This window comes from Loxodonta africana, chromosome 2 (genome assembly GCF_030014295.1).
Source record: "Loxodonta africana isolate mLoxAfr1 chromosome 2, mLoxAfr1.hap2, whole genome shotgun sequence".
Taxonomy (NCBI): Eukaryota; Metazoa; Chordata; class Mammalia; order Proboscidea; family Elephantidae; genus Loxodonta; species Loxodonta africana.
Window position 1 is genome coordinate 125,698,565 of NC_087343.1, and position 22,281 is coordinate 125,720,845.

Below are 22,281 nucleotides of genomic sequence, written 5' to 3' on the forward strand. Positions count from 1 at the left end.
ATCCTCTCAATGTAAAATTACAATCTCAAAATGGAGGACAACCAAACATGGCCTAACCAAGTTGTTGATACACACATTTTGGGGGGAACATAATTCAAGCCATGACAGAGGGGAAAAAATGAAGTGGGAGGAGCCGTCAGGTGGGAGTAGGGTGGACCCAAGCTGGCGGTGGGCCAGTAGCTCTCTAGCCAAGGCGGCTTGGTGTGACCCGTTGGGAGTTGTGGATGAGGTGTACAGGGCAGAAGGCGAGGTGTGGGAAAGCCTATTTCTCTGGTTACTAGGCTCTGCCTCTTTTTAATTGGCATTTTCTGTTTACTAGTGGTTTAAAGATTTTTTTCCTGTGTTCTGTGTACCTGTTAAGAATTGTCTCCTTTCATTTTTTGTTCGTTGACTATTTGAGATGTCAGTGCGTTTTTCTGTATATTTGTACATATTATAGCTATTTACCATTATCATAATAAAAAAAAAACCTGTTGGAATTGACTTGACGGCAATGAGTTTATCAAAATATGTTAGAATATTTTTCGTTCATTTCTTTAATTATTATTAATCGTATTCAAGTTTTAAATTTTATGGGCTAATATGCTTCAGAATTGACTGTTTTCTGCCACATGTATGATCTATTCTTTTTTCTGTTGTTTTTTTTTTTTAGGATAAATTTTCTTAACATAATTACTTTCTTACCTAATTAGTTAAACCTTTAATTTAACTGACATTTATTTCAAAGGACATTATAAAATTTGTTCTTGTTTGTTCGCTAAAATTTATTTCACAGAAAGTGAGTTTATATGTACATATTTGAATCTACTTTTGAATTTTTTATTCTCTTCAATTAAGCTAAATGTTTTCATTTCCATCTTCTACTTTTTTTCTATTTTAAAGTACTTCACTCACTTGAGTATTGGTGCTTCATAGTAGTAAGCAGGACTCAATTTAATATATATGTTATAGATTGACTTGTGTCTCCCTAAAATGTGTGTTAACGTGGCTGGGCCATGAGTCCCAGTATTATGTGGTTGTCTTCCATTTTGTGATCTGATATAATTTTCCTATGTGTTATAAATCCTAACCTCTATGATGTTAACGGGAAACCCCAGTGGCATAGTGGTTAAGAGCTACAACTGCTAACCAAAAAAATGAAATTAATCCAATGTCTTTGAGTGCTATGAGTGAAAAAGGGGAAACAGTAAGAGAGGTGTGGAGAGGTAGGTGGAGACCATGTTAAGAATTTTTCCTTTTTAGGAGCAGTGTGAAGGAAGCCTTTAAAGGAGTATGATCTGCTAAGTATAATATGCCTTCCTTGTCCAGGCTAGATTATTTTGGGGTTCATTTGCTTGCCGAGAAATAGAGATGTTGCTGGGTGGAAACCCAGGTTCTGCTTGGCACAACTCATCTCAACTAATAATGAGAGACCAAGGTAGGAGAGTGGAAATATGCCTTTATTTTGTTGCGCAAGGAAAGGAAACAGTCAGGGCTGCTGCCGCCAGGAGTGCTCAGCAAGAGTAAGGGGAAAAGTTACTTTTAAGGGGTTTACAAGTAGGAAGTTCACATAAGTTACATCAGCAACATTCTTAATCATACTACGCAGGCGCGATGGGGTTTACGTATAACTTCATGAATTGTGTGTTCAGAAACGGGTGGTTAAACTTCACCCAGAGGCAGGGAAGTTACTATGTATGAGGCCTAAATGGTTATCCTGAATGTCGTCATGGCACCTAAACTGGTTTCCACCAATTTCCTCTAGTTTGGGGCAGCAGTTAAGGAGGGGGGAACCAGAATTTTAATGTAAAGCTACGGGGTGAGCCAAGCAAGCTGCTTGAGGCAGTGGAATTTTCCGCAACCTGGGGACCTCTGTCTTAGAGATAGCATGACCCAGTTTTAAGGGTTTCGCTTTCCTTTTGTTTACTTACCAGATGCATTGCCAAGCAGTGCTCTGAGGGTGGAATTCTTTGCAAGGACTGAACGGCTTCTGATTCCTAGGGTGGCATGGCCCTCTTCGTGGTGGGAATGTACTTCAGGACTTTCCTAGATTTACAGTAAAACCTAAGGACAACTTGGTGACTACTTCAGCAAAGTGAAATAAAAGTAAGCTGGTAGTGACACCCAGTCGTAACTTTCTTTAATCATATTTTCGAGCATACTTATCCTTTATTGATTTTATACTTTATTGGTTTTTTTAAAGTCATATTTCAAAAGAATAAGGAAGCAATATTTCTGCACAAAGAACTTTAACCTTTGCAGGGATTTGTATCTTCCCTCAGTGAATATGGGAAGAGGTATGAAGAACTTTAAAGTATCCACTGGAAAGTTTACTATTTTTTTCCCTTTTCATGGCAAGCAATAGGATTTACCCATAAAGCTTACTTTGGATTACAAGTCGAATGGTCTGGAGGATGGGCCTAGGTTTCTGGATAGAAGATCATACTATTCATTGAGAACAGAGAACGCTAGAAGAAATTCACACTTAAAGGAAATGATAATTAGATTTCGACTGTGTTGAGTTTGAGTTGTTTTCGACTCGACATGTCAAGTAGACAGGTAGATACACAGTACTGCAGCTCAAAGGAAAGATTTGGCTTATAGATACTAGGATCTTCTACATATTGGAATTGGGAGTCCCTGGGTGGTGCAAACAGTTAATGCACTCCACTGCTAACCTTAAGGTTGACAATTTGAGTCCACCCACAGTGCCTCAGAAAAAAAGCCTGGCAATCTGCTTCCAAAAATATCAATCATTGCAAATCCTTTGGAACGCATTTCTACTCTGACACACTTGGAGTTGTCATGAATCAGAACTGACTTGACAGCAACTGGTTTTTTATATATTGGAATTAATCGAAGCCTTAGGCATGCTTGCATGGTGAATTATAAATGTGTGTGAAACAGAGAGACAAAGGAAAATAATTAGATTTGATTATAAAGTAACATTTAACAAGGTGCTGTGTTTCCATTGGAGATTTAACTGAATTAAAATAAGGTGACAGATGTATGTCATCTGGTAAGCTTTTATTTTATCCCTCAAACACATAAAATGCATGATTGGGTAGACATTTATGTCTGTCAAGATAAAATTCAAGAAAAATAGATAGGTCATATCATGATCCAAGTTACAGTTGAAAGTGTAGATAACAGCATTGACAAACATGAATTGTCTTTGGAATGGGTAAATATTGTCAGAAATAGAATTACCTAATATGCAGGTATAATACCATACTTAAGTGATAGATCCAGTACACAAACATGAAGTTAGCCATATCATTAATAAGACAGAGCTAATGAACATATAGAATACTCCATAGAAGCGAGGATGATAAGACTTCGATTCACTTACTTTGGACATGTTATCAGAAGAGGCCAGTCCTTGGAGAAGCACATCATGCTTGATAAAGCCTAGGATTAGTGAAAAAGAGGAAGACCCTCAATGAGATGGGTTTAAACAGTGGTTGCAGTAATGGACTCAAACATAACTATCATTGTGAGGATGGCATAGGACTGAACAACATTTCGTTCAGCTATACCTAGGGTAGCTATGAGTTGGAACTGACTCGACGGCATCTTAGCAACAACAATGAACATATACTTTTGAAGTTTGTATCTTAAGATAGTGGTATTTTTTCCCACGTGAACATGGTCTGTATAAAATCTAAGGCAACGTTTAAAAATTCCCAGGTGTTACTTAATTTTTAATGATTTGCAGTATTATCAGAATGTATCTCATGCTGTGTATTTCATACTAAGTTCATACACATGTAAATATGTGTATTTATTTACTCATTTATTTACTCATTTATTTAAACAGTTCAGAAACTATTGCCAGATGTTGGTATATCCTGCTTTCTGGATCAGTGCTTATGAAAGACTCCATGGTCTTGCCTCCCTGCAGGTATGTTTATATTTACTGCTTAGTTGCATATGTCAGGCAAAATTATCATTACAACTATTTGTTTTATTTCTTATGTTTTGTGCAGCATGTTTGTTTTCTACCAGTTAGTGATATAGTATATGTCTTGCTTGTTGGTACTATTGGGAATTCTTGGCAGAAATTAATATTTCATATTTCTGAGGGTGTAATTTTTAAGTGTCTCCATGACATAATACCTTACTCCTATTTGATCCTTAGTTTTCTGTGAGATTTGATCTGATGTATACGATGGTTTTTTAATTCATTTCTATTTGTCATAGAGTGGCAATAAAAACATAGCAGTTATGAAATTGGTCTTTAGAGTTAGGCAAACTAGGTTAGAATCCTTATTTCATCACTTATTAGTTATGTGACTTGGGACAAATTTTACTTTTCTCATCTATAGAATGTGAACAGTAGTACTTAAGTGTTGTCATAAGGTTTTATTAAGCTACTACTCAGAGCTCTCAACTAGAAATTTCATGAGTTTATATCTCTGCTGTACCACTTCTTGTGCAAATTGCTAAACCTTTTTGTGCCTTAGTGTCCTCATTTGTAAAAATGATAATAATGATATAATCTACCTCATAGGCTAGTTCTTAGAATTAAATGAGGTATTATATTTATATAAGCTCGTAGAACTCATTAACAACCTGCAGTATGCAGATGACGTCTTTATGTGCCCAAAACAAAGACAATGTGAGGCACTAACTACGCAATGAAAAAAGAAAAGAAAAATCGATACATTTGAATTGTGGTGTTGTCAAATATTGAGTATGCCATGGACTGGCAGAAGAACAGACAAATCAGTCTTAAATAAAACCAGAATGTTCCTAAGAAGTGAGAATGACAGCACTTTTTCTTGCTTACTTTGGACACATTATCAGGAAAGACCAATTGCTAGAAAAGGACAAAGGACATCATGTTTGGTAGAGGATCAGTGAAAATGAGGAACACCCTCAATGAGATGGATTTACACAGTAGTCACCACAATGGGCTTAAACCTATTAAAGATCATGAAGATGCCACAGGACCAGGCAACAATTCGTTCTGTTATACATAAGGTCACCGTGAGTTGGAGCTGACTGATGGCAACCAACAATTTATAGAAATAGAGCCAGTTTCTCTAGATTTTAAGGTATTTGTTACTCCCTGTATCAGTTGGGTCAGTCAGGAGGCAGAAACTACACAGTAAGTTGAGCAGGGACAATTTAATTTAAAGAATTATAAACTATTTCAAGGTATTAGTTACTGTGAAGGGATAAAGGAAAACTCTAAAGAGTACCCTAGGACTGAGGATGAATATCCAAAGAAGAAACAAAATTAAAGGCGGGTCCTCCTCCCCAAGGCTGGAATTCATATCTTGTTGGAGAATATATTGCAGCCCAGGAGATAGCGGAGAAGTTCATTGGATTACCCTGGGCCAGCGCTGGTGCACAGCCGTTGGGTCCAGACTGGTAGGAAGGGAGCTGCTGGTCAGGACTGGCATGCAGGATGCAGGTGTGCTGAGGCTAGGGTACAGGGACAGGAAGTGCTCCTATTGCTGTGTCCTTTTCCACCTTCTACTGACAAAGCTGTGCTAGATGGCAAGGGAGAAGGTTTATAGAATCCAGCTCCTTTATCACAAAGTAGGGCACTGAAGGGTGAATTTGAAGCTGAGAACCATACATTTGGAGCTGAGAGGCAGAGTCCATTCTCTTGGCTACACGCTTCTAATCACTTGAATTTCCATCCAGCAGCAAAACAACTGTTCCCACCTAAGGAGATAGAATTCTCCTCCAGAGGAAGTTCTAACCCTCTCTCCAAAATAAGGAGATACATAGTCTCAACCATCATTGTATCCGCTGCTGGCTATATTAATTATTCCTGAAATTCCATCACAGTGCCTCTAATTAATCTGTTTACTAAAAATTAAAGTTCACCTCCAGCAACTTGTATATAAAATGAAGAGAGAGAAGAAGAAAGTGGTTAACATACACAAATATGCAGATATATTAAAAAATTATTATAAGAGCAAAGAGAAAAGCTACTACAGTCCTTGCTTCTGTAATTGGTCACAAGGTTGTAGCTCTGGCTTCCTTCTTTCACTACCCACTTGGTACTTCTGCTCTCAGTCAGCTTCAACTGTTGTGGGTTCTTTACCTGATGGTATAAACAATACTTTCGTTTGTGAGGGATCTGAGTCCTCAGTTACCTCTTTTTGTATGTGTGGCAGCTATAGTTTCCCATTAACCTTTACTAGTAGACCTGGGAGGATTATGGGGAACCTGAGAACTCCCTGGGCTTCAGACATAGTCCTCCTGGCCCCCGTTGTGTGCAATAACTCAGTTTTCCCTTGGTAATAGAGATCATTCACTCTAGCCAGTAGCGTAATTCCTTTTCTTGCCTATCAGTTCAGTGCACTGAGGAGCCCAAAATGACCAAGTGACAGTTTCTAACTCAGTGTAACCATTTTGTGCCTCCTAGTAGAAGCAGGAGCACTTTTGGACACTAAGACCACTAAATTAACAGAGCTCAAAGTTGCTAGGAGGGGAAGCAAATCCTGCAAAAGGGTTTTTAGGTATAATATTTAGAAGAGCCACTCCTACTTCCAAGCCTTGAATATGAGGACCATGTAGTCTGGTATTGAGGTGTTACAGAAACTATTGCTGTACTTCTCTTGCTATGAGATGAGTTCTTTTATCAAAAACAATGCTCTGGAGTGCCAAGACAGTGGATAAGGCATTTTGTGAGCTCATGGATGCTAGTGCTGGGAGAAACATTATGGGCAGGGAAGACAAATCCATATCCAGGATATGTATTTTTTCCACGCAGGACAATTACCTGCTTCCTCCATGGCAGGAGAGGTTCACTGGAATTAATCTGCCTCCAAGTGGCTACCTGTTTGCCCTGGGGAATGGTACCCCATCAGGGACTCAGTTGGTCTCTGCTGTTTGCAGATTAGGCACTCAGCAGTAGCGTTAGCAGTTGAGCCCCTGCATAGCCTCCATCTCTGCCACCATGGCCACTTCACTCATGGGTCCGTTGGGAAAGCACTGCGGTGACTGGAGAAAGAGGCTGACTGACATCAGTAGAGCATGCCATTTTGTCTACCTTGTATTAATGGCCTCCTTTACAGTTTTTTTTACACTGGGTGCCCTTTGGGTATTCACATGGGATTCAAATATCTTCAAAGTCTTTGCCCATTCTGAGGAGGTCGATCTACATACCTCTTCCAGACTTCCTTCTCGCAAATCTTCCAGTCTTGTTCTTTTTAGGTCCCTGACCATCCAACCAAGCCTTTAGTAACTGCCCATTTTATCCATTTAGATCAGTGATTCTGGACATTTCTCAGTCCAGACAAAATAGATAACCAACTGTACTGCTGTAAGTTCTACTCTCTAAAAGGATTTCCTTTCACTACCATCCTTCAGGGCTCTGAGTGGGGCTGTCCACTTTCGGGTGGTACCTGGATGTTGTGCAAATCCATCTGTAAACCATGATTACATTGTTTCTTCCTCAGTCAGCTGATCACAAGGAACTCCCCAGGCAGCCATAGGTACAGATTGAGGGAGGAGAGGCAATGCAGGAGTTGGTGTGGAAGGAGTTGGGGCTACCTGCTCATGCGGCTTTCTCTGGACCTGCCTAAGCTTGGTCTCTTATATACCACATTATTGTTGTTAGGTGCTGTCAAGCCAGTTCCAACTCATAGCAACCCTTATGTACAATAGAATGAAAAATGGCCCAGTCCTGCACCACCCTCACAGTCATTGGCTATGCTTGAGCTTATCGTTGGAGCCACTGTGTCAGTCCTTCTCATTGAGGGTCTTGCTCTCTTTCAGTGACCCTCTACTTTGCCAAGCATGATGTCCTTATCCTGGGACTGGTCCCTCATGATAACATGTCCAAAGTACCTGAGACAAAGTCTCATCGTCCTCACTCTAAGGAACGTTCTGGCTGTATTTCTTCCAAGACAGATTTGTTCGTTCTTCTGGCAGTCCATGGTATATTCAGTATTCTTTGCCCGTGCCATAATTCAAAGGCATCAATTCTTCTTTGGTCTTCCTTATTCATTGTCCAGCTTTCACATGCATATGAGGTGATTGAAAACACCATGGCTTGGGTCAGGCGCACCTTATTTCTCAAAGTGACATCTTTGCTTTTAACACTTCAAAGAGGTTGTCTTAGTCCCTCTTAGTCGATTCCAACTCACAGTGACCCTATAGGACAGAGTAGTCATCTAGCGCTCCTATATCCGAAATACCAGAAGTGGTTGGCTTCAACAAAGAGAAATTTATTTCTTCACATTAAAGTAGGCCAAAAGTCGAAATTCATGGCATCAGCTCGAGGGAATGGCTTTCTTTCTCTCTTGGCTTTCTCATCAGTCTTAGCTCGGACTAGGAGCTTCTCCACACGGGGACCCTGGCTCCAAAGGACGCGCTCTGCTCCTGTCACTGCTTTTTTGGTGGTATGAGGTCCCCCTCTCTGCTCAATTCCCTTTCCTTTTTATCCCTTGAGGGTTAAAAGGCGGTGCAGGCCATATCCCAGGGAAACTGCCTTTACATTGGATCCGGGATGTAACCTGGGTAAGGGTGTTAAAATTCCACCCTAATCCACTTTAACATAAAATTACAATCACAGAATGGAGGACAACCACACAGTACTCAGAATCATAGCCTAAGGAAGTTGACACATATTTTGGGGGGACACAATTCAATCCATAACAGAGGTCTTTTGCAGCAGATTTGCCCGATGCAATACATCATTTGATTTCTTGACTGCTATTTCCATGGACGCTGATTATGTCGTACATTCTTATATACCATATTCACTTGATAATTGCTATTGTGTATGTCCAACCTTATGACAGGTACCCAGTTCATGTTGGAAAGTTCATGTTGCGTGGTCTCCTATGCATATCCCATGGTTATACATTCAGCCTCTACTGAGGCCCAGTAGCAAGCCATAGGTTGTTTGCAGAAGAGGTCGTAGATGTTCTCAGACATCCTAGAGGACTGCATTGTGATTCTCATCTTGTTGTTTACAAGACGTTCCCTAGAGCATGCCTATTTGCCATGGACATAGATATGCTAGATCATAAGGCCCAGGTGGTACAGTGGTTTATACTGTTTCCTGAACTTGCTGGTAGCCTTGTGTTGACTTATGGGTGATGGTAGATAAGTTGAAGTAGCACACTCAGATGTAATATATGTTACCTGCAAAGCCCAAAAAGGCCAACCAAACAATTGTACCTCTTTATTTTTGTGGCAAGTAGTATGAGGTGCATGCAGCATCTTGCCTTTCATCTTGGAGGGCATCTCTTGTAATTTCTCAAATCACTGAACCCCCAGAAACTTTACTGAAGTGGCAGGCCCTTGAATTTTGTGGGGTTTATCTCCTCTACTCTAGTTTGCATATTTTAATAAGGCATCTGAAGTATCCCCGTTTTATAATGAAATTTTATAGTGTAATTTAAAGTAGTAAAACATATTTTACAATTTGCTGTAAACAAAAACTACAAGGAATAAATCAAGAAATTTAAATGTCTTGTTTTAAAATGAATTTATTAGTTCACTTTTTTGTTGTAACAGTGTAACCTGACTTTAGCTCAAGAGAACAAGGAGTTTGTTACATTTGATTTTTAAATAAAATTTAACTCGTGTATTTATTTATTCACACATTGATTTGTACAGTAAATAAGCATTGAATGCTTGCCATATCTATAAAAGACACTGACGTTTAGACTAAAAAGACTGGCTTAGGTTGGATTGGAATGACTGCTTTGTTTAAAATGGTCCCCTGGGTTGTGTGGCATGGAAAGGGAACTTTCTTAGGGAGGCAGTTCTGGAAATGGTCTCCACAGATAAGCAGGATTAGCTAAGCAAAGAAGGGTGGACCCGCCATTTCGAAGAGAACATCTTAATCACTGAGACATTTGATTGATTCATTTACAAAACACTGAGTACCTGGCATGCCAGGTACTCTGCTAGTCACTGGGGTTGGGAAGGTGATAGGTAAATAGCATTGTCCAGTTTATCAAGTTTTTAAAGTTAATTTTTACCTTTTGACAAAGGAATAAATTCATACCATTAAAAAAAATCTAAACAGTGTATAACAAGTGTACTTTAAGATGTATTATCACTTTTATTCTTATCCACATCGTTCATCCCATTGGCATAGATAACCAGCCACTCTTATTAAGATCTTGTATATCTTTCCAGTGTTTTTTGTATACATATGTGAAGAAAGGCAAATACATATTCTTATTTTTCTCATTTCTGACCCAAATAGGAACATGGTATATAATATTCTATATATCTTGGTTTTAACTGTATTTTATTGTGAAATATGGGAAAAGGTGCAGATGACATAAATGTACCTGTTAATGAGTTACTATACATTGAACATTTTGTAATCACTACCAGATCAAGAAATTGAACATGATCAGCACCCTAGAAGCAGCCTGCATGCCTTTTCTCAAATCAACTCTCTTACTTACCCCCAAATATTACCATTTTCTTAGAATTTAATCACTCTTGCATGTCTATAGAATTTTAGCCCCTGGATATGCACAGGAAACCCTGGTGGTATAGTAGTTAAGAGCTACGGCTATTAACCAAAAGGTCGGCAGTTCAGATCCACCAGATCCTCCTTAGAAACTCTATGGGGCAGTTCTACTCAAAAAAAAAAAAAAATCCTATAGAGGGTCACTATAAGTCAGAATTGACTTAATGGCAATGTGTTTTGGTTTTTTTTTTTTGGATACACACACACATACTATGTAGTTTGGTTTTGCCTACTTTTGAACTTATGAATGTGATTATACAATATTGTATTCTTTTGTATATTGTTGCATGAAGTTATAGTTAATTCTCATCGCTGTAGTAGTTTCATTGTATGTTGTTGTTAGGTGCCATCGAGCCGGTTCCGACTCATCAGGACCCATTGTACAACAGAACAAAACACTGCCCAATCCTGCCCTATCCTCGCAATCGTTATGCTTGAGCCCTTTGTCACACCACTGTATCAGTCCATCTTGTTGAGGGTCTTCCTCTTTTTCACTGGCCCTCTACCAAGCATGATGTCCTTCTGCAGGGACTGGTCCCTCCTGATAACATGTCTGAAGCATGTGAGACGGGGTCTCACCATCCTTGCTTCTAAGGAGCATTCTGGCTGTGTTTGTTATCAGACAAATTTACTAGTTCTTCAGGTAGTCCGTGGTATATTCAATATTCTTTGCCAATACTGTAATTTAAAGACATCAATTCGTCTTCAGTCTTCCTTACTCATTGTCCAGCTTTCACATGCATATGAGGCAATTGAAAACACCATGGTTTGGGTCAGGTGTACCTTACTCCTTAAAGTGATTACCTTTGCTTTTTAACACTCCAAAGAGGTCTTTTGCAGCAGATTTGACCAATACAATGTGTCTTTTCATTTCTTGGCTGTTGCTTCCATGGGTGTTGGTTGTGGATCCAAGTAAAATGAAATCCTTGATGACTTCAATATTTTCTCCATTTATCATGATAATGCTTGTTGGTCTAGTTTTGAGGATTTTTGTTTTCTTTATGTTGAGATGTAGTCCATACTGAAGGCTATTGTCTTTGATCTTCACCAGTAAGTGCTTCAAGTCCTCTTCACTTACAGCAAACAAGATTGTGTCATTTGCATGTCGCAGGTCTTCCTCCAATTCTGGTACCCATTCTTCTTCATATAGTCCAGCCTCTGGGATTATTTGCTCAGCATACAGATCGAATAAGTATGGTGAAAGGATACAGCCTTGACACACACCTTTCCTGACTTTAAACCATGCAGTATCCCCTTGTTCTGCTCAAACAACTGCTTCTTGGTTTGTGTACAGATTCCTCATGAGCACAGTTAAGTGTTCGGGAATTCCCATTCCTCACAATATTATCCATAATTTGTTATGATTCACACAGTCCAATGCCTTTGCGAAGTCAACAAAACACAGGTAAACATCTTTCTAGTATTCTCTGCTTTCAGCCAAGATCCATCTGACATCAGCAGTTATATCCCTTGTTCCACTTCCTCTTCTGAATCCGGCTTGAATTTCTGACAGTTCCCTGTCAATGTACTACTGTTGGAACTGCTTTTGAATGATCTTCACCAAATATTCATTGTATAGTTCAGGGCTTTTATAAGTAAAGCAACATTTTTGTATGTTAGATGTATATGTGCATGCATATCTGTTGATTATACATAAGAGGCAACTGTTGACTTATGGAGTGTGTATATACTTAGTTTTAATTGCTAATTACAGGTTGTATTCCAGAGTGGATGTACCACTCTGTGGTATGAGAGTTCCCATTGTTGCATATCCTCACCAACACTTACTGTTGTCAGTCTTTATATTTTTCTTTTTTGGTCTGTTTAATTTCAGTCATTCTGTTTACTATATAGTAGTATCTCATTATAGTTTGTATTTTTGTTATTGAGATGTTGAATTCTTTGCATATTCTGAATATGAATCCTTGTTGCTTATTTTGTTGCAAATAACATTTTTCCCACTCTGTCATTCTTTTAGTACTGTCTTTGGAAGAACCCTTAAGTTCTTAATTGTGATGTAGATCAGTTCAACAGCCTTTTCCTTTATGTCTTCTTTTATTGTAGCAAAAAATATGTATAACAAAACATTTGCCAAATCAACATTTTTTACATGTACAATGCTTTATGTAAGAAATATTTCCATACCCTGAGGTCATAAAGATATTTTCCTTTATTACACACTGGAACATTTGTTTTCCTTTTATCTTTAGATGTACAGTCTACCCGCAGTGATTTTGGGGTATAGTTTAACTTTCCACATGGCTACCTGTGTGAATGGAGCCCTGGTGGCACAGTGGTATTGACCTTTACCCACTTTCAGGTTATCTAGTGCTGCCACAACAGAAATACCACAAGTGGATGGCCTCAACAAAGGGAAGTCCATTCTCTCACAGTCCAGTAGGCCAGAAGTCTGAACTCAGGGCGCTGGCTCCAGGGGAAGGCCCTCTCTCTCCGTTGGCTCTGGAGGAAGGTCCCTATCACCAGTCTTCCCCTGGTCCGGAAGCATCTCAGCACAGGAACCTCAGGTCCAAAGGATGCACTCCCCTCCTGGCACTGCCCCCTTGGTGGTATGAGGTTACCCTGTCTCCCTGCTCACTTTTCTCATTTATCTCAAAAGAGACCTGCCCAAGACACTATCCAATCTTGTAGATCTCATCAGTATAACTGCCGCTAGTCCATCCCACCAATATCACAGTGATAGGCTTCACAACACGTAGGGAAATCACATCAGATGACAGAACAGTAGACGATCATACAATGCTGGGAATCATGACCTAACCAAGTTGACATATTTTTGGGGAACACAGTTCAATCCATGACACCTATTTTCATGCAGTACTACATTTTCCATAAATCAAATATCCATATAAGTTTGTCCCTATCCCCGGGTTCCAAGTCTGTTCCATATGATTTTCTGTCAACCCCTGCTTGAATACCACACTGTCTTAATTACTGTAACTTTATAATGAGCCTAGATGTTCAATAGGACAAATCCTGTCACCTTATTGTTCATGAAGGTCTTGGCTATTCTTGGTTTTATTTATCTCTATGTAAATTTTAGAATCACTTCATAAAGTTCAGCTTATAAAACAGAAACCTCTTTAGATTTTAATTGGGATTTTTTTCAATACTTTTTTTTTAAATTAAGGTATAATTTACATGCCATAGAAGTCATATGTTTTGAGTGTATAATAGTCTTGACAAGTACCTATATTGTGTAACTAATAATCAAGATGTAGAAAATTTTCATGAAAATTCTCTTTTGAGAACTTATGAAAGTTCTCTTTTGTCCCAATTTTTCACCCCTTGGCTAACTTCTTTTGCTTTCTAATAGCATAGGTTGGTATTGTCTGTTCATGACTTTAATGTAAATGAAATCACACAGTAAGTACTCTTTTGTGTCTGGCTTGCCTCATTTGGCATGGTGTTTTTGAGGTTCATCCATGTTGTTATTAGTAATTTGTTTCTTTTTATTACTGAGTATTATTCCTTTGTATGGATATACCACAGTTTGTTAATCTGTTCACCAGTTGATGGATATTTTTTTCTTCTTCTTGGTTCTTAGCTATTATAAGTACACATGCTATGAACAAATCTTTTATAGATATGTTTTTGTTTCTACTGGGTAAATACCTAGGAGTGAGTAGACTTACTGAGTCATAGAAGAGGTAATTATTTGCTTTATGAGAAACTACCAAATTGTGTTCCACAGTGGTTGTACCATTTTAGATTTCCACCAGCAATGTTCTAGTTCCCAGTTGTTCTATATACTCACCAACATATGATATTGTCAGTCTTTTTGATTTAGCTAGTCTAGTCAATGTGAAGTGGTTTTGAATTTTCATTTTCCTGGTAAATAATAACTTTGAGCACTTTTCCTTCTTGGCCTTTTCTTTTGTGAAATGTCTAAGTCTTTTGCCTTATATTAACTTGGACTGTGTGTCTTATGATTGGTTTTTGGGAATCTTTAATATATTTAGGATCCAAGCCATTTCTAAGGCATATGGCTTACAAACATTTTATCCCATTATTTGGCTTGCTATTTTATTTACTTCTCTCTCTTTCTCTCATTCCCCCCCCCACCAACCTTTTTATTAAGGTATAATTGACACTAAACTGTACATATTTAAAGTGTGCAATTTAATAAGTTCCGTTATATGTCTACGCTGATAAAACCATCACTACAATAAAAATGATGAACACATCCGTCACCCCAAAAACTTTCCTCATGTCCCTTTGTAAACCTGCTTTCTTGTTCTTCCCCATTCCTTTTTGGTCCCTAGGCCACCGCTGACTTTTTTTTTGTCACTGTAGATTAGTTTACATTTCCTGGAATTTTATATAAATGGGAAAATTTTTATTGTAAAATATATATAACAAAACATATGCCATTTCAGCCATTTTTAAGTGTATAATTCAGTGACATTAATTACATTCTCCATGTTGTATGACCATCACTACTATCTATAGTATCACATAAACAGAAACTCAGTAACCATTAAGCAATAACTTTCTCTGTTTCTCCCCTTACTCCATAGCCCTTGGTAACCACTAATATTGTCTCTATGCATATGCCTATTCTAGATACTTCACATGAGATCATATAATAATTGTTCTTTTGTGTCTCACTTAATTTACTCAGCATAATGTTTTCAAGATTCATCCATGTGATGATAGTATTTATCAGATCTTCGTTTCTCTTTATGCCTGTATAAGATTCCATTGTATGACACTACCACATTTTGTTTATCCATTCATCTTTTGATGGACAGTTGGGTTGTTTGGTAAGGTCAGTCTTTTTTAAATAACATTCTAATAAGTTTGTGGTGGTATCAGATTGTGCTTTAAATTTACATTTTCTTAAAGGAGTGGTGGTGAGCATCTTTTCATGTACTTGTCATTTGCATACCTTTTGTGAAGTGTCTCTTTGAATCTTTTTTGGTAAGGTTGTTTAATTTTTTATTTTTGAGTTTCTTTATATATATGGTCTATACAGATCCTTTAGCAGATATGTGATTTGCAAATATATTTTCTTCCAGTCTGTGATTTGTGTTTTCATTGTGTTAACAGTGTCTTTTACAGATCAAAAGTATTTAATTTTTGTGAAGTACAGTTTATCACTTTTTTTTCTTTAATGGATTGTGCTTTTGGTGTCATACGTGAGAAATCTTTAACTAATCCAAGGTCACAAAGAATTTCTAATCGTGAAGTCATGTAGTGAGAGTTTTCCAACTTTGTCAAAATTGTTCTGGTTCTTTATAGCTCCATACGCATTTTGGAATCAGTTTGTTAGTCCAAAAAAAAACGCCTGCTGGGATTTGATTGGGATTATGTTGAATCTATAGACCACTCTGGGGAGAACTGACATCTAAACAATTGACACCTTTTACCAATAAACAAGGTACATCTCTCCATTTATTTAGATCTTCTATAATTTGTCAGCAGTGTTTTATAGTCTTCACTATAAAGGTGTTGCATATATTGATCTTTTATCCCACAACCTTAGTAAGTTCACTTGCTATTCTAATAGCTTTTTATAATTTTTTTAGGATTTTCTACATAAGTGATTTTGCCATCCGTGAATAAAGACAGTTTTGCTTCTTTCTTTCTGATTTAAATACCTTTCATTTCTCTCTTTTTTTTTTTTTGCCGATTGCACTGGCTAGAAACTCCAATACATTGTTGAAGCAGCATAGTAAGAGCAGGCATCCTTTACTTGTTCCCAGTCTCAGAGGGGATAAGGAAGTTGGAAGCATTCTGTTTTTCACCATTAAGTATGATCTTAGCACTAAATTTTTCATAGATGTCCATTATCTATTTGCCCCTTTGTAATCCGTATTTTCCTACACCCTCATCCTAAGGCAAACACTGTTATACTTTCTGTCATATAGGTTAGTTTACATTTTCTACTATTTTATATAAATGAAATAATACATTACATAATTTTTTGTATCTAGGTTTTTTCACTTAGCATAATGTTTCTGACATTCATTCATGTGACTGTTTATATCAGTACATTTTTAAAAATTGTTCAGTGAATGAATATAGCACAGTATACTGAGATTGTTTCCAAGTTTTGAGTATTACAGGTAAAGCAGCTATGAATATTCATGTACAAGTCTTTGTGTAGCCACTCCCCCCCTCCTTGGGAATATACCTAGGTCGTATGGTAAGTATATGTTTAACTTTTTTAAAAAACTGCAAACATGTTTTGCCGAGCAGTTGTGTCATTCTACATTCCCACCAACAGTGTATGAGAGTTCCAGTTGCTCAACATTCTCTTCAACACTTGATATGGTTAGTTTTGTTTGTTTGTTTTGTTTTTTAATTTTAGCTATTCTGGTACCTGTGTAATGGCATATCCTTGGGGCCTTAATTTGCATTTCTGTGATGACTGATGATAGTTAGCTATTTTTGCCAAAAATCAGTTGAACACAGGTGTCCTTTTATCATCTCTGTCCTGTTGCATTGGCCTATAAGTTGATCCTTTTCCTATTGCCACATCATCTTGAGTACTGTATGTAGCTTTACAATACATCTTGAAACCTGATAGTATAAGTACTCCAAATTTGTTCTTGTTTTTCAAAATTGTTTTAGCTAATTTAGGTTCTTTACATTTTTGGGTAAATTTTAGAATTTGTCAGGTTCTGCAAGGTGCCTTTGTAGGATTTTTATTGTCATTGCATTGAATCTATAGAAAAATTTAGAGAAAATTGTCATCTGTCTTAGTTACCTAGTACTGCTATCACAGAAATACGACAAGTGAGATGGCTTTAACAAACAGCAGTTTATTCTCTCACAGTTTAGGAGGCCTAAAATCTGAATTCAGAATGTCAGCTCCAGGGGAAGTCTTTCTCTCTGTCCACTCTGGGGGAAGGTCCTTGTCCTCATTCTTCCCCTGGGTTTAGGGGCTTCTCAGCACAGGAACCCCAGGTCCGAAGGACGCACTCCCATCTTGGCTTTTCGCTATTGGCGGCACAAGGCATCTCTCTTCTCTGCTCACTTGTCTCTCTCATATCTCAAAAGAGATTGACTCAAGATACAGCCTAATCCTGTAGATTAGAGTCCTGCCTGATTAACGTAACTGCCTCTAATCCTACCTCTTTAACACCATAGAGGTAAGAATTTACAACACATAGAATAATCACATCAGATAACAGAAACTGTGAACAGCCACACAATACTAGAAATTAGGGCCTAGCCAAGTTGACACACATTTTTTGGGGACACACTTCAATCCATAACACCATTTTAACAATATTGAGTCTTCAGTTCATGAACAGAATATATTTCTTTTTTATTTAGGTCTTTTAAGATTTCTCGAAGCAGTGTTCTGTAGTTTTCAGTGTAGCAGTCTTATATATACTTTTGATAGATTTGTCGCTTAGATATTTTATATCTTTATCTTATTTTAAATGGGATTTAATTTTTTTTATGAATCTTACTAGTATACAATAAAATAATTTATTATGGATCTCGAGCTTGTATCCTGTAATCTCACTAAATTCACCTATTTCTGGTAGTTTTTTTGTAGAACTAATAGGATTTACTTTATAAGCAATCATGCCACCTGCGATTGAAGCATTTATCCTGCCTTTCTTGTGTAAACTGTAGTTCCAGGACTCAAATAGTTGGTATGGGAAATTTTTTCATTATATTAGTACTCCAGTTAATAAATTCAGTAGAATGATAGAGTTGTTAAATGGTTTTGTCAGTAGCCCTAATGGCACATTGAATCTATGCACTGACCAGAAATGGATGCTAAAACTAGTAGATGTAAGATTGAAAGGAAACATAATACCAACCAAACCCAGTGCCGTCGAGTCGATTCCAACTCATAGCGACCCTACAGGACAGAGTAGAACTGCCCCATAGAGATGAAACATAATAGGTAGATCAAGTTGACACTGTCTGAAGTCACTCATCAGCTTTAATGCTACTAAAAAATGAGACAACCAGACATTATGTGTCTTGATATGTAATGTTATAGAACATTCTGTCAGCCTCTTATATCATCTGTCCTTCTCTTCATCGTGTTCATATTTATCTGTGTGTTCTTCAACATATGGAACATATTTTTAAAATTAGCTGCTTTAATGTCCTTGTCTGTTGATTCTCTCCCTTGTGACAGTTTGGGGTCTGTTTCTATTTATTGACTTTTCTCTTGGTTATGGATTATATTTTCCTGTTTGTATGTGTGTATTTTGTGTTGTTTTGTTATTGAATGTTATGCATTGTGAATTTTGTGTTGTTGGGTTCCAGCTTTTGTTGCATTTGTATTGGCCTTTGTTCTGACGTGCAGTTTAGCAAACTGTAATCCATTTGGTCATTTTGAGCCTTACCTTTTATATTTGACCTAGTCCAGTGCTTTCTTTAGTATTGGATTAATTTATCACATTACTAAGGAAATTCATTTCTGAGAACTCTACCCAATACTTCATGTGTCATGTGATCTTTCCACTTTGGCTCTTAAAATCAGGATTTAATTCCATCCCTGTGTGAGGTCATAGAAATGCTTTCTAGTGGTCCTTCCCCAGCTTCGGGTTGGTTTGCTCTCACGTATTCACATATCAGTACTCATCTAAGGACTCAAGAGGAACTTTCTGGAGACCTCCAGAGCATGTATGCACAGTCTGTGTGTATCTGTGTGCCTGTCTCTCTTTCTCTATAGCTCCTTCCTTCTTCCCGGTACCCTGTGCTGCAAATTCTAATCATCTTCTCCTCCCTCACACTGTCTCTTTCTCTTCAATTCAGTGAGATTACCAGGCTCTGTTAGGTTTTTCTCTTCCTGTACTGTTACGCAGAAATTGCCTATATCTAATAAAATGAAGTGTTGTAGGAGTCATCTTGGTCTTTTCATTTCCTCTCGCAGGGACTAAAGTCCGGTTCTGCCCGTTTTTCAGTGTCTTGAAACTGTTTTACGTATATTTTGTCTAGTTTTGTAATTTTTTTCAGGCGGGAGAATAAGCCCAGTCCCTGTTATTCCCTTTTGAATGGAAGCCAAATTTTCCAAATTGGTTCTTAATTGTTTTATGTATTAAGTAATGTAAGCATTTGTTTGGGAAACACAAACCAAAAATTGAATTTTACAGAACACTTTTTGAAAAAATGCAAAAATGCTATTTTTTATTTGTTCAAAAGTAATTTTACGTGGATTGTGATTAAGATTTTGTTATAAACTGATATTCGTATGTAACCTTATATGTTGTGTAACATTTATATTTTTATAATATTGAGCTCCATAAACATGCATGCTATGTCACCGCCTTTATTCAAGCTTTATTTTCAGTCCATCAATAAAATTATGTAATTTTCATTAATGACTTTTGTATTAAGTTTATATTTTGGTATTTTATGTTTTGTTAGCATTAGTGGGTTTTTTCCTATTTGGTTTTTTTTTTTATATATATTATTAAAATATTTATTTTGTAGTTTTTTTTTTATGGTAGTAAATTGTCATTTATTGTAATATTTTAGACTGCTTTAAAATTGCTTTGACATGCCCTCCGCATACTAAGTATGTTAACCATTTGTTTCTCATATAATTGGCAAATAATTTTCTATCTTTCTCTCTTTTTTTTTTAATTCAGTTAATCTTTTAAAGTGATAACATATCAATCTTTTCCTTTGTACTTGCTCCCTTTTTTGATTTGCTTAGAAATCTTTTTCCCAGACCAAGAGTATAAAAATACCCTCATTTTCTTTTTAGTACTTTTCCAGCTTTAATTTTCTCTAAAGAGCTAACTGGTTGCTCCAACGCTATTTTTTATTTTTTTTTGGTTATCTCTTCTTGCATTTCTTTATATACTTGAATGTGAACATTTGAAAAAATTTTGGTATCTGTTGTTTAAAACCTCTCCCAAAAGATTACAGTAATTTATTTCTATAAAACATGCATAATCTTGGTGCCATTGTTTATAGGTGTGTTTTCCCTTTATTAAACATCTACAAGATGTTCAGAATTTGAGATTAAGCATGTATCTCTTATAACTGGTTTTAGGGACAGTTAAAAGCAAAAGCTTTTAAAGAATTTCCACACAACTGTATTGAGATCAGTTATACCTGGTCAATTAAGAAGACTTTTTTTTTTTTTTTAAATAAATCTTATTTTTTAATGTAAGTGACAGGATGAGAATTTCTTGGTTACCTTCTAGGTGTTGTTTTCCTGTGTTGATGTATTTTATTTATAACCTTTGCTAAAGAAATTTTTTTTGTTTGTTTTTATAGTTTTGGTAAGCAGTTTGGAGGAAAAAGAGGATGTGATTGTCTTGTATTAGAGCCTTCAGAAATGATTGTGGTAAGAACTTTAAAGAATGCTGAATTATTTTGTGATATACTTCAATTTCAACTTTAAATGCAGTAGGTTTTCAGCACTTAAGGAGATTTCATTACTCTGACCTTTCAAAGATTTTTTTCAGACCACATACCAAATTGAAGTGTACATTTTCAGCTCCTCCAAAGTTTTTCTGATCCTTGAAGAAATTTGAAACATGATACAAATATACATAACGTCTTCCAAATTAGGTTATCTTTTTTTACTTCTCCTGCCAGAAAATTTATTAAAGGCTTTGAAAATGGACCACGATTTTTCAAGTGTTTTCTCATTTTTCAATTCAGTTTGGTTAATTCTTTGGCCATTCACAGGCTATTCCCTGATAAGAAGGAATGAGACGGGTAAAGAAAAATAAAGAGACACAAAACAAGATTCAAGTAAGAAATGGTCCAACTCATACCTATCAGTAATTACACTGAATGTAAATAGACTAAATGCACCAATAATGACAGAGAGAGTGGCAGAATGGTTAAAAGAACACGATCTGTCTATATGCTTCCTACAAGAGACATACCTTAGACTCAGAGACACAAACAAAAACTCAAAGGATGGAGAAAAATATATCAAGCAAACAATCAAAAAAGAGCAGTAGTGGCAATATATTAATCTCTGACAAAATAAAACTTAAAGCAAGATCCATCACAAAGGATAAGGAGGGATACTATATAATGATTAAAGGGTCAGTACACCAGGAGGACATAACCATAATGAATTTATATGCACCCAGTGACAGGGCTCCAAATTACATAAAAACAAACTCTAACAGCGTAGAAAAGCGAAATAGACAGCTCCGCAATAGTAGTAGAAGACTCAACACACCACTTTCAGTGACGGACAGAACATCTAGAAAGAAGCTCAGTAGGAAGATCTAAATGCCACAATGAAGCAACTTGATCTCATAGACATGTACAGAACACTTCACCCAACAACAGCCAAGTATACTTTCTTTTCCAATGCATGTGAAGCATTCTCCAGAATAGACCACATATGAGGCCACAAAGCGAGCCTTAACAGAATCCAAAACATCAGAATATTACAAAGCATCTTTTCTGACCATAAAGCTATAAAGTAGAAATCAATAACAGAAAAAGCAAGGGAAAGAAATCAGATACATGGAAACTGAACAATACTTTGCTCAAAAACTACTGGGTTATAGAAGAAATCAATGACAAAATAAAGAAATTCATAGAATTAAATGAGAATGGAAACACATCTTATCAGAACGTTTGGGACACAGCAAATGCAGTGCTCAGAGGTGAATTTGTAGCAATAAATGCACACATTCAAAAGGAGGAAAGGGCCAAAATCAACACTTTAACCCTGCAACTCTAACAGAAAAGAGAGCAGCAAAAGTAGTCTTTGGGTACCAGAAGAAAGGAAATAAAAATTAGAGCAGAAATAAATGAAATAGAGAATAGAAAAACAATTGAAAGTGTCAACAAATAAGAAATGGCCCAGATCTTAATATTTTTACTTTTAAATAACTTAGGGTTTTTTAAAA

General features: G+C 36.9%; 1 protein-coding gene across 15 annotated transcripts in view; it reads left to right on the forward strand.

Moving 5' to 3' along the window:
* The window catches only part of RAPGEF6 (Rap guanine nucleotide exchange factor 6), a 267,271-nt gene that overhangs the window by 80,141 nt on the left and 164,849 nt on the right, over positions 1 to 22,281 (forward strand). For 13 of the 15 annotated variants that reach the window (XM_023548454.2, XM_023548476.2, XM_023548463.2 and 10 more), the window contains 2 exons: positions 3,800 to 3,883; positions 20,675 to 20,744. In XM_023548454.2, coding sequence (XP_023404222.1) covers positions 3,800 to 3,883; positions 20,675 to 20,744 — 154 coding nt within the window. Of the gene's footprint in view, positions 1 to 3,799; positions 3,884 to 15,827; positions 15,849 to 20,674; positions 20,745 to 22,281 lie in introns of those variants that run through there. The other 2 variants (XM_064275435.1, XM_064275382.1) reach the window with 2 other exon arrangements.